At 41.0% G+C, this 19,194-nt stretch overlaps 1 protein-coding gene across 6 annotated transcripts in view; it reads left to right on the forward strand.

The window, feature by feature from the left end:
- Positions 1-19,194, forward strand: part of RNF111 (ring finger protein 111) — a 70,195-nt gene that overhangs the window by 31,491 nt on the left and 19,510 nt on the right. For 5 of the 6 annotated variants that reach the window (XM_088445360.1, XM_088445342.1, XM_088445370.1 and 2 more), the window contains exons 3-6: positions 1,084-1,213; positions 13,558-13,721; positions 14,425-14,607; positions 18,449-18,768. In XM_088445360.1, coding sequence (XP_088301486.1) covers positions 1,084-1,213; positions 13,558-13,721; positions 14,425-14,607; positions 18,449-18,768 — 797 coding nt within the window. The remainder of the gene's footprint in view (positions 1-1,083; positions 1,214-13,557; positions 13,722-14,424; positions 14,608-18,448; positions 18,769-19,194) is intronic. The other variant, XM_088445390.1, reaches the window with a different exon arrangement.

The following is a 19,194-nucleotide window of genomic DNA, read 5'->3' on the forward strand; positions in this document are numbered from 1 at the left end:
TCTATGACACAGATGTTGTTGTGAACCATCATATTCCTGCATCCAATATCCTTTTACTATGGCACTGAGAACCTTTACGTATCAGTGGAGCAGTTCACTTTTATATCTTGAAAAGGGCAGTGGTGCTCCTGGCCTTCCACCCCATGGTACTTGTTTTCAGAAGCGTATCACTGTGTCTTGCCTGGTGCCTGACTTGTTGCCAATCGCCAAGTGAAAAGAAATGCTATACTGATGGTAGTATGCACACACAGGAGCATGCTTGGTTGCGGTGTGGTACAGAATGATCTCCACATTGCCAGAATGTCGACATACAACATGTTGTCAGTCTTTTAGCACATGTCAAGCTTAACATTAACTGTCAACGTTGTGAATGTGAACATGTTCATGTCGACATTCTGAATGTCAACATAATGACTACATACCTTTTGTGTCATTACAGCTCAGAAGGTACGTACACAATGGGCGATTAAAGTGAACCATAGCGATATCGTTATCATTCAGTCGTCCACTTTATCGTCCATTTTTAACATCAAAAAGATGAACGATAACGACGACGCGCATTCCCGCGGGTCGTTCGTCATTATCGTTCATTGAGTAAACATGCAGGCCAACCTGAATATGTCGTCAGGTTGCTGCATGTTGGGGAATGGGGATGAGAGAGCTCGTCGCTGAACGATATCGTTAATGATATCGTTCAGCGGGTGTGCTCAATGTCATGAACGACATTGAGCACACCCTGGCGGGGACACACTAGACGATATCGCTCAGGGAGCATATTGTCTAGTGTGTACGCTCCTTTAGGCTTTGGCTACAGGGGCACTTTGTGGCTTAAGCATTTTTACATAATTTGGCCCACTCCCCCTTTCTTCCAACAACGTCACATAAACTGCCTCAAATATCAAAATCTGTTTTTGGGAAGATGACTGATCGTCTAGGATAAGTTATTGGCATGCGCCCTCAGTGCAGTGGTTGTTTTTGAATGCGTAGAAAATACTTGTTTAATGTAAAAATATTGGAAGGTGACATAACCCAACACACTAGGATAATATAAGTTAGTCAATTCATTGGTTTTCATCTTTGCAGGTAGCATCGATGAGGATGTTGTGGTTATTGAGGCGTCATCCACACCACAAGTTCCAGCCAACAACGAAGAAATCAACGTTACCTCTACTGACAGCGAAGTAGAAATAGTGACTGTCGGCGAAACCTACAGGTTTGAGCTTTTGATTTCAGATACAAGTTCTTTGTGATTGATCAGGGGCAAAGTAGTGGCAATGTTATTTAATCTCTAGATCAATTGTACATAAATTGTTATTGTTTCCTTGGATAATGTGTGAATATGTGATCTAATCTTTTTCTGTGTGGCAAAAGTAGTAAAGTTTACAAGAGACTTAAAGGGCCATTAAACCTTTTAAGCCAAGTAAATTGAATATGAAGGCATATAGTGACCTTTACTAATGTATATGTAAATGATCCCAAGACTTGTTATTTAAACTTCATGTTTGCAAACAATTTGGTTATCAGTCGTTTCACATGAGGGGGAGATGTATCAACCTTTGAGGGAGGTGAAGTAGAGAAGTTGCCCCTAGCAACAATCCGCTTCTAAAGGTGCCTATTCACTAGACTATTAAAATTAGTGACTGAACGATATCGTTCGATAATAGTTTGAAAATTTGGTACTTTAGACATCTATCATTGTGCAAACATGCTGGTTTGCAGATGTTTGCAGATGATTGATTGTGCCTGCACTGAACGACATATCGTTCAGTGTGGACACCCTGCAGTGTAGTAAACGATAGTGTTATCGTTCAGTCTTTTCACTGTTGGGTAGTGGATACCCGCCTTTACTGTCGTTTTATAGATTGTGCTAGATGGATGATGGCTACAAGCTAATTGGTTGCTATGGGCAAGGTCTCCGGTCTCCACTTTATCGCTCTCGAAGGTTTGATCCATCTGCTCTTGAGTTGATTGCAACATTCTTAAATATGTTTGTGTTAGCCAAAGTCTGAACCTGCCTCTCTGCCCAAGCATAAAGCGACAGTGGCACTTGCTAAATTTACCACACACAAATTCCCAGATTGGAGAAGAGCCTCTTATTTAGCACTTAGGGCTCAATCCGATTAGCCGCGAAGGGGGTTAGTTGCCATTGCCAAGAACCAGCTACTGCTAAGGGGGGGTGCCAACCCCCAATAATGAAACAAATCGACAAGGAAGTAGCAGCGCTGGTAAGAGGCACAACCAGATAGATATTATAAAAGTTGAAATGGTCAATTTGAGCTAATGATAAACAATTTAATTAATACACACAAAAATACATATAAATAAAATATGCTTGTATAATAAAAGGTAACAGAGTGAACAATTGGGTAGTGTCTGTGTATAAAAATTGTTGCTCGCCAGGAGCAATAATGGCTAAACCCTTTGTGTCTGGGTCCGGCAAATTATTGTTCACACTAGATGCACAGTACCTGGTATAGAGGTGCTACCTGGTATAGGGAGCACTAAGCAAGCTGCTGCTGATGTACCAGGTACCTGGCAGCTGAAGACTCCTCAGCAAATCTGGGGTCAGTGACCCAAATAGTCCCGGGCTAAGCAGAAACGCTGTCAATGCAGCTAGTCCCCGATGATGATGATGAGCTCCACTGAAAAGGCGACATCCATCTGCTGGAGGGTAGAATATACCCTGCTAAGGGCAGATGCAGATATATAGAGATATATATATATACACACACACACACACAGTCAGGTGCATAAATAGAGGCCTGGCAGAGCATCACCAGGGATGAAACCCAGCGTCTGGTGATGTCTATGCGTTCCACACTTCAGGCTGTAATTGCCTGCAAAGGATTTACAACAAAGTATTAAAAAGTGAAAGTTAGATTTAGGATTGTTTAGTTTGTCCCATTACTTTTGGCCCCTTAAAAAGTGGGAGGCACATATAGAAACCGTTGTAATACCTACACCGTTGGATGTAATTACCCTAAAATTAAATCTGAAAGTCTGCAGTTAAAGCACATCTTGTTTGTTTCATTTCAAAGCCATTGTGGTGGTGAACAGAGGCCAAAATATGAAAATTCTGTCAATGTCCCAATATTCTTCATCTGCCTTTAGCTGGGTATATTCTACCCTCCAGCAGATGTCGCCTTTTCAGTGGAATGAAAATATATAAATAAATAAATAAATATATATAAATACATTTATTATGTCGCAGTGTAAAAGCCGCACTGCACTTAATATAGTCAATATAATTGGTGCAAGGTCTTCATGATAAATACAAAAAAAACATCCATCCAGGAGATCCAATCAGGGGCTCATGTATAGATATGACCAGCATTAATTATAAATATTTAATGTCCATAGTGAAAAACATCCTTAGGCAACAAATGTACCAGCAACATATAATAAGTAATGAGTCACTTATCCAAGTGTAAATTCATCGCTGGGGCACAGCGTTCCTACCCAGCACCTTATTCCCAACGGCCGTTTCGGTATCAACTGTCTTCAGGGGAAACAAAGTGGTAAAGTGCAAATGCAGCCCTAAGTACTAGATCTAACCAAGCTGATGGTACCCACCTGTGACGCGACCTGTAGCACTCAATCCACCAACGGACTGTATGGAAAACCACGCCAGCCGCGGACAGCGCCGGTGGAAGGACCCGCATCCGCCGGAAGTGACATCGGCAGTGCGTCCATAGCAACTGCGCTGCCAAGCAACAGGGCAGTCACCACAACACTCACGGTGGTGGTAGCCGCCCACAAGTCAGCCGTCACATGCACAGAGTGCGCTACATAACACCCATAACAAACAAAAAATATACACATATAGTAACATAGCCGCTAGTGTTTACGCTCGAAGTGCAATACCATCTACAGGACCAATTCTGTATACAGAACCAACCAAAGGGTCCACTAGCAAGACAGAATATAAAAACCTATCATATAGAGCAGTGATTTCCAACCTCGGTCCTCAAGTCCTGGTTTTAGTGATATCCATGATTGGGCACAGGTGGTTAAATCAAAATAACTGAGGCACTAATTAAGTCACTTGTGGTCAAGTATGGCTATCCCTAAAACCTGGACTGTTAGTGTGCCTTGAGGACCGTGGTTGGGAATCCCTGATACAGAGTGTAAATGTGCACATAATGTACAAACAGAAATTCACATCAAAGACATACACGGTACGTAATATAACAAAGATCATGAACATTATTGATTAATGAAGAGTGCATTTAGCGAAATCAAATAAATGAAAAAATAGAAAAATTATATATCACATGGGTCATTGAAAGGAAATCACAGCAAATAACCATCACAAAAAAGGAGATAAGGAAAATTCCTCATTCAGCCCTCCAGCTGACAATGTTTGCAATTGATAAATCCAGCGACTTTCTTGTTTAAGCAATAATGTACTTATGTGCCCCCCCCTCTCAATGGAGGTAACATGGTCAAGTGGTATGAATCTAAAATCCTTAGGGTGGCCCATTTGGGCAAAATGTCTTGCCACTGGAGGAGTGCTGGCCTCTATTGGTGCTGGGTAGGAACGCTGTACCCCAGCGATGAATTTACACTTGGATAAGTGACTCATTACTTATTATATGTTGCTGGTACATTTGTTGCCTAAGGATGTTTTTCACTATGGACATTAAATATTTATAATTAATGGAGTGCTGGTCATATCTATACATGAGCCCCTGATTGGATCTCCTGGATGGAATATATATATGTATATGTGTGTGTAACTGCATTTTCAGCAATGTGGGACAAGCCGGTATGCAAACCGCCACACTGCCGTGTCTGAATCTAGCTGATCATGCCTAGTCCTCAGTAGGGTAAGTATCCACTAACCGGGTAAACTGCTGTCCTGAGATAAAGCAGTGCCAACACCAGTGGAGGTACACTAACTAGGACAATGTCGCTCTGTGCATTTTCTGCACAGTGTTTCCCTGCTGTAGCAGATTCATCAGAGGGGGAAAAAAAAATGTGCAGTGGTTATTATCTAGTGTGAACATTTAAATTGCTGGACCCAATCGCATAAAGCAGGGATGGGGACCTCAGGCCCGGGGGCCGTCTAAGGCCCGCGGAATCATTTGGTCTGGCCCTCTGAGGTTTTTTCTGTTAGCCTAGTCTGGCTAGCAGGGTGCCTAGAATGGCACCCTGCAGCCAGAATCTATGCAGAAGTGGCGATTGGAGCGTCCTTAGGATAGTTCAGGTGGTCACACCCTGCCCTTACAGCTCCTGAGGATGCTCTGGGCATTGCTGTAATCACCGGCGACTGTGACCCGCCCCATGTGACATCACACAGAGGGGCGTGGCCTGCACCAGGCCCACAAATAATGTTATATATATCAAAATGGCCCTCGGCAGAAAAAAGGTTCCCAACCCTTGGCATAAAGGGTTTCGCCATTATTGCTCCTGGCAAGAAACAATTTTATATACGCATATTTATATATATATGTATAATAATTTTTGTGTGTATTAAATAAATTGCTTATGTTTAGCTCAAATTGACCGTTTAAAATGTATTCTATCTGGTTCTGCCTCTTACTAGCGCTATTATTTCCCAGTCAATAGACCTGTTTTCTTTCTGCTTTGCGTTGTAATCCTGACCACACACTAATCAAAATCTGCTGTGCATAAATCGATAATATTAGAGTAATCATTTTACAGAACTCACAAACTAGCTCCATATTTCCGAAACTTTACCTAGTTTACAATATGTTTGGTGTGCTATGCACCTGAAATGTAGGAACAAAGCATTCACTACTTTTATAGGGAATATGCACATTCACATGGATTCAAAACATGGTCAAATAGCTTTGGCAAAACATTTTTAAAACATGTATATCCGTATAACAGTCTAGAAGGGGAAGTACATAATGCTGGTCTCGAGCCATCAATTCCAGATTTTAATTGATTTAAAGTCTGTTTTATTTGCATCTAGAGGAATGGCTGGATAAAAATGAACGTTCACTATTTCATTGGTACTCGGCCTGAGAATACCTTGAAGTGTGAAGTGATAGCTGGATTGCTCAAGTATAGATATTAAACATTCTATCTGTTTGCAATGTGAAATGGAAGAGGCCCAAATCATTTGGAACTCACGTTGGATAAACAGGCGGTTGGAGTATTTTCCACTGGCTCCTGCAATTTGCTTGGTGTGCAGTTTCTTTCTCACACACAAAGCAAATTAAACTACAGCATTTAACCCATTTGTTGACAAGTGTTGTGAATCCAAGCTCTGCACTTGGAGCATACAGTTGTTAATTGACTACATAAGGCATGTGGGTTTCATTATTAGCATGGATGTAAATAGTTTCCTAACCTACAGATGTGTCCTCATACATCTAGCCTTCTTGCGCGATTAAACAGCCCATTTAGTCGCGCCATGCCATTACTCTGTAGCGCCGAGCGTCTTTTCGGGCGACCATTTACCTTCAAATGCGTATTTTGCTCACAGCGGTGCGAATAATTAACACAAGCAGCTTCTGCTGATTAAAATGATATGCGGCATACCTATATTCTAGAAATAAGACACATTTGAAGGTAAAAAGTCGCACGTAAAGATGTTCGGCGCTACCAAGTCACACGGAATTCCTGCGTTGTGTAGGGAGACTTGTAGCGCACGGAGGAAAGATGTATGTGGACACATCTGTACCCTAGACTTCTCTCATAGTGTAGACCTATCTTTGAGGATGTCCAGGAAAAGCCTTAAATATTTATACAACTGCATATATACCCATGAGGGTACCACTTAAGGCTGAATCCAATTAGCCGCCAAAAGCGCAATGTCTGAGTGTTTTGAGGCAAAGTTTTCGCCTGCTTACTACGCGCACCCGCTTTTCGCCCTATTCAATTGTAAAACAGGCGAAAACGCATATTGGCGAATGCAGTGAATAGCAGAACTGGCAAAAAAGGTCAGGTTTTTTTTGGGGGGGGGGGAAATCTCTGTACCCCCAATAAAGCCTAAGTGTGGAAAAATTATGTTAACTGGGTACTAGTATATTTTTGTCTATATAAAGTGCAGATTAAAAAAAATGTTTAACACCTGATGCAGCCACCTGCAATCCTAAAAAACACCTGCCCCATCCATACAGCATCCCAAAATACCCGTCCCAGTATTTTAGACCCATTTTTCAACACTTTTTACATTTTCGCCCCAAAAATAACATGTCTTTTTTGGGGTGAATTAAGATAATTTATACATTTTTTTTTTTTTTTTTTTTTTCTTTTTTAAGCCTAATTAGCCATTAGAGGGGGTGTCCAAAATGTTCTGAATCAAGTACCCACATTTGTATCCCCCAAATATGGATTTTGCACTTCTTTACTCCTTCCTTTGGGTGGAGAAACTTTTTTGCCTGCTTTTGCCTATGGAGTTTTCAGAAACAGATGAAAACTGCGCATGGGCGAAAACTTTTAGCGGATCGCGGCTTTTCGCCTCTAATTGAATACGGGCCTTTAAAGGCAAATGTGATGTAAGAGTTATTTTGGTGTATTGCATTTCTTCGTTCACAAAGCCTCGCAATCACAGCTATTTTGATTCGGCGCCTCTAATTTTTTTTAGATACTTCTTTATTATGTTTTTAGACTACATAAAATTACTTAAGTATTTTTTGTTTATATAGTGTGTGTGTGTCTGTGTGTATATTGTGTATATATATATATGTGTGTGTGTGTATATGTGTGTGTGTATATATATATATAATATATAATGTGTTGCCTCTAGCTACGGCGGCAGGCAGGGCGCCGGAGCTAGAGAGGGCAATCTTGTGTGCGCGCGTCCGAAAATGGGGCGTGGTTATGAAAAGGGGGCGTGTCTATAAGACGCGTCCCCTTTTCGTCATACTTGGGGGCGTGCCCGGCGCTTACGGACATGCCGGGCAGCCCCCAAGCGCTGCAGAAAGGGAGAATAGATTCTCTGGCGGTGACGGGACCACCCCATGTTTGTCCACCCACGGGGCACTGCGTCCCGCGGGTGAGAACGGCTCCCGCAGGCTGTTAGGGCAGGGCGCTTTTTGCGCTTATAATATTATATATTATAGTGTGTATGTATATATAATTTATTTTATGTATGTGCATATGTTTATTAAACATTTGAGAATGACACAAGTATTGGTTTTCACAGAGTCTGCTGCTTCAGTGTTTTTAGACCTTTTTGTCAGATGTTACTATGGTATACTGAAGTAAAATTACAAGCATTTCATAAGTATCAAAGGCTTTTATTGACAATTATATTAAGTTTATGCAAAGAGTCAATATTTGCAGCGTTGGCCGTTCTTTTTGAAGACCCCTGCAATTCGCCCTGGCATGCTGTCAGTCAACTTCTGGGCCACATACTGACTGATGGCCGCCCATTCTTGCCTAATCAATGCTTGGAGTTTGTCAGAATTTGTGGGTTTTTGTTTGTCCACCCGTCTCTTGAGGATTGACCACAAGTTCTCAATGGGATTAAGGTCTGGGGAGTTTCCTGGCCATGGACTCTAAATTTCGATGTTTTGTTCCCCGAGCCATAAGATGAAGCACCCCTGTTGCCTATGTACTGGAATGACTGACCCTTTGTGGGCTGATACAATTTCATTTAAAAAATGAATTAGTCCGTAGTGTGGGAACCTGTAACATTATGTTGACCTGGTTCTTCCAATGAACTGTGCTATTGCTTTGCACGCTTGTGTTTGCAGATCTAATATGTTTGAAAAGAGAAAGGAAAAGATAAATTCATTTTGAGAATTAAAAAGGTTTTTAAACCAAATAATTTGAAGGTGTCTAGCAGTGAGAAAACTAAGGTGTAAAAGCAGGGCATTAGATAACCTAATAGAACTGAAGACTTCTACAGCAACAATGGAGTGGAACAGCCAAGTTTAGTTCAGCAAGTGACTGTAGATCAGAGCCAGGAAAGGTGCTTCTAGATCAGGGGAGGGTAACCTTTTTCCTGCCGGGGCCACTTTCATATATATAACATTATTCGCGGGCCTGATTACATCACACGGGGGCAGGGCCACAATCACCGGTGGTTACAGCAATGCCCGTGGCATCCTGAGGATGCTCCGGTTAGCTGAGTGACCATCTGAAGCGACCAAAGGACACTCCAGGTGGCACTGCTGCATATATTCTGGCTGCAGGGGGCCATTCTAGGCACACTGCTAGCCAGATGAAGCTAGCAGAAAACATCTCCGAGGGCCAGACCAAATGATTCCCTCTTCTAGATAATAGAATTAGATTATATCCTGCTTTGCTTAGGAAAGTTATCCATGCAGCATGGTGTACTGTATACTGCATAGATAGGCCTCAGATCATTGATCCTCATATCTAGTCACTGCCCTTCAGCATTTATGTAGCTCTTAACCCTTTCACTGCCAGTTGACTCAACATTTTGGTTTTACAATTTCTGTATACATTGATGAAAACGTGTATTACAGGTTACTAAATGAAATGCCACTTGCTGAATCCATACATTTTCTGATGCCATCCGAGAGCATTCAAGGCTAACATCCTAGTTTTTCTTCTAAGCAATTAGCAAAACTTTCACAAGTGTTTAATAATAATAATTATAATAATAATAATAAGAAGAAGAATAATAATAATTAAAAAAAAAGAAACCTAATTTCACTACTGGAATTTGGCCTTCTGATCACGGTCCTATACTGATCACTCCGCACAGCATAACAAATTGACGGTCAGCTTCCCACATCTATCTGTAGTTGTAGAATGGATTTTCATGGAATGGCAAAACAAAGGAATCCTGATGGTCAGTGTGCCCCATTTCATTTACTTAGTTCTACCCTGAAGAAATATTGCTCCACATTGTCTGGGGTGTTATGTTATGGGGTGGATTGCATTGTATTAGATGTTTTGTTTATGTTTAATATAATCATCCTGAATCTAGCTATTCTTTTAGGTGTATTTTGAATCCATATACAGATGTGTCGTCCTACATCTATCCTCCATACGCCACTCAGTGCGACATGCTTGGCATGAGTGAGCCACTAGGTCCCATGCAACTCTGCTAGCGTAGACTGACTACACCAGTTACATTTAACTTAGAATTATGTTTTAGTTGTTCTATACTAATAGAAGGGAAATGTGGAACAGTGCTCATGGACAAAATACTGGAGAATTGTACAACGCTGGTATGGTAATGAGGGGTCAAGACGCCGTCAAAATATAAAAAAAATACATATAGCATTTATTTATAAAATATCACATATAATATGATGGATATTAATATCCAAAAATTACATATGGTATCGTCACGCTTATAAAAATTTATCACACTTTCCAAGTACTCTCCCATTGCCTATTTGGAATTCTGATTCAGCGGGGGTACCACTGTCACCAAATGTCCATTTGGGAAAGAGACTCTGCAGTGCTGAGCGGCAAAGTAGATATAATCACCGGGTGGCCACCTGTACAGCAGGCGGACCTAGAACACTACCTAACAGCCTGAGCATCTGGTAATTCAAAACCAGCATCCCCATTCGGCTGGTCTGACTATATACACCTTCTGGGACTTGTAGTTCCATTCTTCAAAAGCTGGGTACACATTAGACGATGTCTACCCAGGCGATCTATTGAGCACGACGGACCATATATAATTTTTAGGATATTGATATACATTATTTTAAGTGATATTTTATCAATAAATTGCTATGTATTTTTTTTTTTATATTTTGAATGTGGCTTGACCCCTCATTACCATACCAGTGTTGTACAATTCTCCAATATATTGGATTGATTCACTAATTCCCAATTGAAACTAGGTGCTATTTCCTATTTAACTATACACACAGGTGGTTTTTGAAATATTTGTGTTAACTTTTTTTTAACGCCGAGGATCCCCTTATTTATATATTAAACTATGCAAATACAAGGGCTGTTTTTTTAAATAATTTAAGGACATAAATAATCACTTAAAGTAGTAAACCTAATACAGGTTCAGTCTCCCATATGCAAAATGTTTGGGGCCAGGGGTATTTTGGATAACTGAATATTCCAATTATTTTGGAATAATTGCATACTATAATGAAATATCTTGGGAATAGGACCCAAATATACACACAGAATGCATTTATGCGTTATATACACCTTATACACACAGCCTGCAGGTAATTTTATACAATATATTCAATAATTTTGTGGCTCAAACAAAGTTTGTGTACAGAAATGAAATTCATTTGTTTCATATACACCTTATACACACAGCCTGAAGGTCATTTTATACAGTATTTTTACTAATTTGTGCCTTAGACAAAGTTTGTGTTCATTGAACCATCAAAAATCAAAGGTTTCATTATCTCAGTCATGCCATAAAAATTCAATTTTTCTGAATATTCCATATTTCGGAATATTTGGATATGGGAGACTCAACCTGTAGAAGGTACTCTGTAAGCTTTTACCATCATAACTGAGGCATACATGATAAATAAAAAAAAATGTATAAATCCTTGTCAAAAGTATAATTAAAATACAGTGAACATATCCACATTGACGGTAAGGGTGGTTACCTTTAAATTAATGAGAATCCTGTTATGAAACTTATCCTTGACTTCTGTTACTTACTACTTAACACATAATAAGTGAGAAAGCGTGTCTGTCTGTCCGTCTGTTTTTTTTTCCTTTATGGGACAGCCAGTGTTTTGGACCTATCTCCACCAAATTTGGCATGGTGGTGTAGTTTGACCAGGATTAGGTTTTTGCCTAGGTTTGAGCTTCGTCAGGGCCACACACTGTCACATAATCCCTAAAAATAAGTACACTCTGGGGCTGACTCCAGTGGAAATTGGCAGTCCACCAAAAACCTGTTAGAAAGCTACAAAAGTATCCTTTTAACTTCAGTCTGAGCAAACTTGATGACTCATGCAAGTTCATATTAAATCCAGAGCCTCTGTATTTGCATGCAAGGGCGTAAGTAAAACTTTGTGGGCCACATAGCAAGATCTTAAAAGGGCTCACCCCAGGGCTAAAAGAACACATACATTTTCCCCCACACAGAGCCCATTCAGGTTATGCCACACAGCCCATTCAGGTTTATACCACACAGTATTACCTCTTATACACATTATGCCACACAGTAGTGCTCCTTATTTCTTACGCAATAATTCCCCATACACATTATACCACACAGTAATGCACTTTACAGATTGTCACATAGTAGTAGTGCCCCATATAACACATTATTCCACACAATAGTAGTGCCCCTTACACATTATGCTCCCTCCTTAAGCAACTCGCCTCCCCGTGTTCCTCCAGCAGCCTCTTGCCTCCCCGTGTGTGCCATCAGCAGCCAGCAGGTGTGGATTTGGGGCTAGGCCGCCAGTTAATTACATCTGGTGCACCAGCAGGCAGCTGGAGACATGGACAGACAACGCTGCTGCAATTTGAATCTAGTGCCGGTCGTGAGACAACCGGAGCTCGCGGACCGGCAGCCAATCAGGAGCCGCATTGCTGATTGGCTGACAGTCCGCGAGCTCTGATTGCCTCACGGCCAGCGGCGCTGTCTCTCCATGTCTGCTGTAATCAGCTGGCAGGCTGGTACCAAGTCAACATTGCTTACCTCGGTGGCCCAGACTGGAAAAGCCCAGCATGTGTCCATGACTTGGTGCAGGGGAAGCGGTGGGCCACAGAGGCAGCTTGGGCACCATAGCAGCCACAACCCTTGCACCCACGGTAGTTACGCCACTGTTTGCATGCATGTTAGCAAACAGTGGGGTCCTTTACAGGATCAATGGAATGGGGTTCTAGGAGAGGACAATGTGAACAAATAAAGGCTGCAGGTGTACTTCATGGTCCAGTCTTCGACCCGGGCAACGCCGGGTATCCTAGCTAGTATGTAATAGACGGAAGGTGATATGCCTGCTGTGGCGCACATTGTTGTTTTTATAATCCAGGTATATGATGCAGGTGGTGTCATATGGGCGCCTTTCACTCTACAATTAAATCGTGACACCTACTTGTGCTCCAGGTTGAAATACTTTTATTTCTATGACTGAAATGCAGAGAATGTCACACAAGCACTCTATGCAAACAGTGTATAAGATTTAGAATGCACTGTACTTTTTCAGCTGCAATAAACACTGTAAAAAATGAGGCAGCTGAACCTGGGAAAGTGGTATGGTGAAAAGCTCCTCTTAGGGATGTAGAATAATTGCAGGTTCCATTGAATGTCTATCCACACATATCTTTACATATTTTATATCTACACTCACACTCCTGCTGACCCCGGGCCAACATTGCTGTGTGCTGAATAATACAGCATGCTAAGATCCTCTGCAGTCTGGATGGACCAATATGCAATATGTAGCACTTATACTTGTGTATCAATGCCTATTTCCCTATAGATTGTAAGCTTGCGAGCTGCGCCCTCTGTCTGTTATTATCCAGGTTGTTTTTAGTGTTTTTGCTAATTGTAAAGCGCAACAGAATATGCTGGTATGTACTATAGAAGTATAATATCAGGTTTTTAGTTCATTTATTTTTTTACTTTCGCTGAAAGTCTGTTTTAAAGCATGTAAATACTAAGGTTTGCTTAACCTTGACCACCCCACCTTCTACTTTCTCTCTCAGATCTCGTTCTGCACTTGGACACTCGCGGTCTCCCTGGGGCCAAAATTCAAACTCACAATCTGGAAGAACCCAGGAGCACAGAAGTCGCAGTCGGGTTTCCACCGTTATCCAGCCTCTAAGACAAAATGCAACTGAAGTTGTAGACCTGACTGTAGATGAAGACGGTGTGTATGACTTCCACACCTGCACACTAATTGTTTTATTTACTTTTAGTAACTTTTTCCTTTGTTTCGTTGTCATGTGTCTTTAGCCACAAAGGGAAATGTTTAACAGTTCTTATTAAATATGGGTTTTGGAAAGTCTTTATTAGTTGTAGAGGAGATTGCTTTCAGGGTACTGCATTGGGTGTTTATTACTGTCTGTAGTCACATAAAACATAACTACCTACAATACTGCAGCAAGTTTAGATAAAACCAAGCAAACCTAATGATTCTTATTTGCAGTCACAAACCGCAGTAAATAGGATTGTGTATCTTCTTTTTTCTCTGCACCCCCAGCACTGTTAATAATAGTAGTAGCACTGTATATAAAGTGTGGAATTAAATAGTAATAGCAGTGAGGAAGTAAGTGTTTATACGGAATGAACTAGTTTTATTTATTTTTGGATCATTCATTCATTATGGTTCTGTTTTGGCACTGTAATAATGACTGACAGGTGTTGAAGGGAATTAGTGAGAGTTCGTGCACCTGTGTAATTGCTGCATACTGGTATGAAAGAGATTAGGGAGCATTTGTATTGTGCCCAATCTGTGACTGGTCTGCTCACCTAGCCATGCCTTTATCTCATATCTCGCCTGGTTGTCTGCTTTGACTTGCTTTGTGATCGTGATGATTCATTTAGCTTTGTAATAATCATTTTTTGCTTAGATCCTACAGTTGTGCCAACTACCCCTATCAGGCTAGAGTCCCAGCCTGTCAGCGCTGTTTCCAGTAGTACATCCATCTCAGAGCTGGCCTCTGATGCTATTTTAGGACCCTCAGGGTCTCAAGCTTCCACAGTTGAGACTTCTCCCGTCACCCCTAGTAACAGTACAACAAGCTTGACAGCAGGTGAGTCCATTAAATCTTGTTTAAACCATACTCACTACCTGGTGAACAGGTTGCAATTTTGCCCCAGTTTTCTTACGAAAAATTCAAGCAGATACATCAACATTAATTTTAATGAATACACTGCAGAGCACGCTATGTCCCAAGACCTCTCTATAGGTCACAGAGATCGCAAAGCTATTGAAAATCCTGCAAATGCAGGTTAACTGCGTCATTTTTGCAGTTTTAGCTCCTGCTTTTAGTACTGTTACTTGTAATATAGATTTGATGTACAAAGCAAAATGTTATCATGTAATGCCCTTATTATAAGTCCTTACTCCTGTGCTTTATTATTCTTATTATTATGATTATCATTTTCTTTATTTATAACTGCATTATAAAAAAAAGGATAAGTAAATGATATTTTTAGTTCTCCTTTTAGTTTAATTTGTGTAAGCACTTCACGTTTGTGAAAAAATTGATGCAATGCAGTATACACAATATCCTAAACGGCTTATCCAGTACATCCTAAATTGTGGCAGACTAGAGTGAAGAACTGTAGAGAGCATTAATAACTTAACTAGCTAATATGTTTTCCAAAAACCACTTAGAATTTTTTTTTATTTTTTTAATGATTAAATTAGGTCAATAACATCTATTTATAACTTATCCAACACAATTTTATAAAAAAAATAAATACTGATTTAATATCTAACAGCGAAATATAGGACTATCACGGCTTTGCCGTTCCCCTGGTGCTGCTCATCTGAGCAGCTGCCGGGTATACACTTGGGGGTACTTGTGTACTTTACGGACTCATTGCAGAGAGAACCCAAGTGTCCTACACTTATTATTATTGTCAATCATGGTAATGTCTAAATCCCCTTCACGGAGAGGACCCTGAAGTCATAAGCCAGTGTCCAGCGTCATTCCCAATGTCCAGCGTCATTCCCTACCATCCAAGTGGGCACAGAGGGGGAATATAACCTTGTCACAAGCGTAGCGAGCCACCAAGCCTGAAGCGTGGTGAGCCCGCGAGGGGACAACTTTCTTCTTTAGGTGGGGACAACTTTCGGTACTTGTGTACATAAAGTACACAAGTACCATTTAAAACATTCATTGGGTTCTTTCTGCAATTAGTCCATAAAGTACACAAGAACCCACTTGGGGCCTAAGGGCTGCATCATTTTATGTTTTCCCAGTGATTGCGTCTCGTGCAGACGCCAAGTGGGGAGGGGGGGGGGTTCTGCTTTTCTGCCTGATTGGCTGCACGGCAGACACTGGGGGAGGGATGCAGAGGGGCTGGGAGGTACCTCTGCCATTGGCGGCTGCTTAAAGATTATCTTCTGGCAGCTGTCCAGTGGATGTTTTTGACTGGTTGCATTGTTTGTGACCATGTCAATGAACGCACAGCCTGGCATGGTCGCTAATGATGCGACAGCGCCAGGCAAGTGCTTAATAAGCAGTTATTTTGGTTAGACAATTGTGAGAAGATTCTTGCCATGGTTCCCTTGATCTTGAGTATTGTCCAGACTTAATATGTATATATCATAGCCTAATAAAGTGTCTAGGGACGTGTTTATTACACTCACAACAATGAGTATAAGACTTCTAAAAGGATATGGTAATGGATGAAATGTTGGTCATTCGAAAATTGGTGGTAGTGGAAGAAGGGTTGGATTTTGTTTGTCTTCTAATAATGGGAGGTGATCTGTGCTATATTCTATTGTAAGGACATGGCTGTGTTCTGGGGAGAGATGGGGAGGGTAGGTGCAGGGCTGTGTTTTGGGGAGAGATGGAGGTAGGTGTAGGGCTGTGTTTTGGGGAGAAATGGAGGTAGGTGCAGGGCTGTGTTCTGGGGAGAGATATGATTAGGTGTAGGGCTGTGTCCAGTTGTTGCTTTGAGTTATTGGTGCTCCTAAAAGGCTTTTTAAGTCACTGGGTGGAATTCAATTCAACGCGAATTGAAAAGCGCCGGGAGGGAGCTCTCGGAGCTATTCAATTCAGTGTGCTGTTATGTCGGAGAATGCCGGTTCTCGAAACTTAACCTGGGTATTTAGGTGCGAGATCCGACATTCTCTGCGCTAAGCAGGAAAACAGCTGCGCACCTGGCACTTTTGTCTGATTTCTCCTCTCATCCCCAGGGGGGTGCGAGAAGAAATCCTTAGCCTGCCCAAACACCGCATTGAATTGAATAGCTTTGGGAGCTCCCTCCCACGGCTATTAAACTTAACTTTCAATTGAATTCCCCCCCATAGTGTTTCTAGCAAGTCCTGTTTTGGATGTTATTTTTGACAGTTATAAAAAAATCTTTTCTGTGCAGCTGTATTTTGTTTTTGTTTTATGCTTATTCTTGATTGAGATTGAGGCTTTATATCCACTATGTAGTGTTAAACATCTGTTTTGTGTGCCTGTTGGTATGGGCCTGTTAGAGCTTATTCCCTCTATCAGTTGAGTAAACCCCTGTTACTCAAACTGATCTTTAAAAATAGCAATGAGTGGAATAAGGGCAATGCACTGTGTTCTACAGCATTGTGCTTTGAAGCCGTGTACATGTTGCATTGTCATTTCATGTCGTAGGGTTAGACTTGAATAAAATGTTTCATTTTGTATTTAGTAACCGTTTTTAACAACCATGATTACTGCAAATTTTATCAACCTTCCAAGTAATGAGATAGGAGTTCTTCTCTTGCAGCTGGTAATGAGAAAATATCTTATCTATGACTTCCTCATTAGTGATGTACTCAGTAAAGGCCCCCATATACGGTGAGATACAGCAGCCGATATGATAGATTGGTATGATATCGCTGCTATTTCTCACCATAGGGACATGATATCAGCTAGTGCGAGCTCCCGTGGAATCGTACATCGCTCCTCCAGATCTTACATGCTGCAAATAAGATCTGGTGATGCAATGTACAATCCCATGCAGGGTGGCGGCGGATCACTCCGTGTGTGGGGACCGCCCAATATGTCGGCCAAAGGATCAGCTGTCGCGTCGCAAGGTGCATATCGCATAAGTGTTTCAGAAGTATAATGTATCTATTGGTCATGAAACCGCAGAATAATTTTAGTTTTTCATGTTTGTAACTTTCCATAGGTGGAAATAAGTTGATATTTTCATGTAATGCCCAAATAATGATTTACTAGCTACTTAGCAACTATATAAAGAAAGCTATGGGGGATGTAGTGGTTGTGCGTGACATGCTCAATCAAAGTACATGTTGAATATTCTTTATCTGAAATACTAGGGTCAAGTGTTTTGGATGTTGGATTTTGGAATATTTGCATATACATAATGAGATATCTTTGGAATGAGACCCAAATCGTAATACGAAATTAATGTATGTTTCATATATACATAGCCTGAAAGTAACTGTATAAAATTTTGTACATGAAACCAAGTTTGTGTACTTTGAACCATTGGAAAGCAAAGGAGTCAATATCTCTGCTACCGTTTCGGATTGTGGAGCTTTTTGGATTAGGGATACTCAACCTATAGTACTTCAGTGCAAGGTTCTTTATGTGGGTCTTCACTATATGATGCTTTATTTGATTATAATCTAGTTGCTTTTTTTTTTGCTTTTTTTTTTTACAAAATCTGACGAAAGTAAATTGTTGATAGGTAAATGGGAAGAAAAAGTGGAATAGAATAGTCTGACTGTGACTAGAGTATTACATTACAGCAATACACAGTCTAAAAATGTTAAATCTGAAACTAGAACCACATGTAACCACACTTATGCAGAGGGTCACATTCTTGAAGCCCATTGTACAATATCTTCTTTGAATCAGTATGTACACTTAAGGTTAATGATGCAATACACTTGTAAGGTATTAACATTGATATGTATTCCTCTTGAAGATGACAGCAGAAGGACTACGGGTGCTGCAGATTGTGGCACTCCAGCAATGCCACGTTTACCATCTTGCTGCCCCGAGCATTCACCCTGTGGAGGATCTGCACAGAATCCCCATGTCCTCGGACACGCTCATTCAAGTTGTTATCCAGCTCACAGTCACCACTTTCCACATCACCATCATCACCACCATCATACGTCTCACCCTGCTGTTCCTCTATCTCCTCCTTCTTTCCCGGACTCTCATTGTCCCGTGGAAAGAAATGCTCCCGTGCCGCCACCTTGCGGAGCGACTAGCAGCTCTGCTGCCACCTATCATGACCCGGTAAGAGTCCTCACAAAATGCATGTCCAAATAATTTAGCATTTCCATTTCTGATTTGTTTTGCGTATAAAGGGCAACATAGACACTTTTATATTTGTATTGGCATTTTGCCTCGAATGGCTTTTTATGCTAGCATGTAATTCGGTATCGGTTGAGCTGTGTAACATACTGATTTGTCAAATAAGACTATGGGAATGTTCTGTGGAGCAAAGCTTGTGAGTTCATATTACATGAATGCTGATATAACTAATAGTTATGCAGACTACAGAGTATATTTACTAAAATGTGGGTCTTATGTAGTAGAGATGTTGCCCATAGCAACCAATCAATTTCTACTTTTATATAGCACCTTCTAGAATAGGGCTGGGCCATAAGCGGTCCCCCAGCTTTGTAGAACTACACATCCCAGCATGACCTGCAACAGTTT

Source organism: Taudactylus pleione, unplaced genomic scaffold, assembly GCF_031769625.1.
Source record: "Taudactylus pleione unplaced genomic scaffold, aTauple2 ptg000019l, whole genome shotgun sequence".
Taxonomy (NCBI): Eukaryota; Metazoa; Chordata; class Amphibia; order Anura; family Myobatrachidae; genus Taudactylus; species Taudactylus pleione.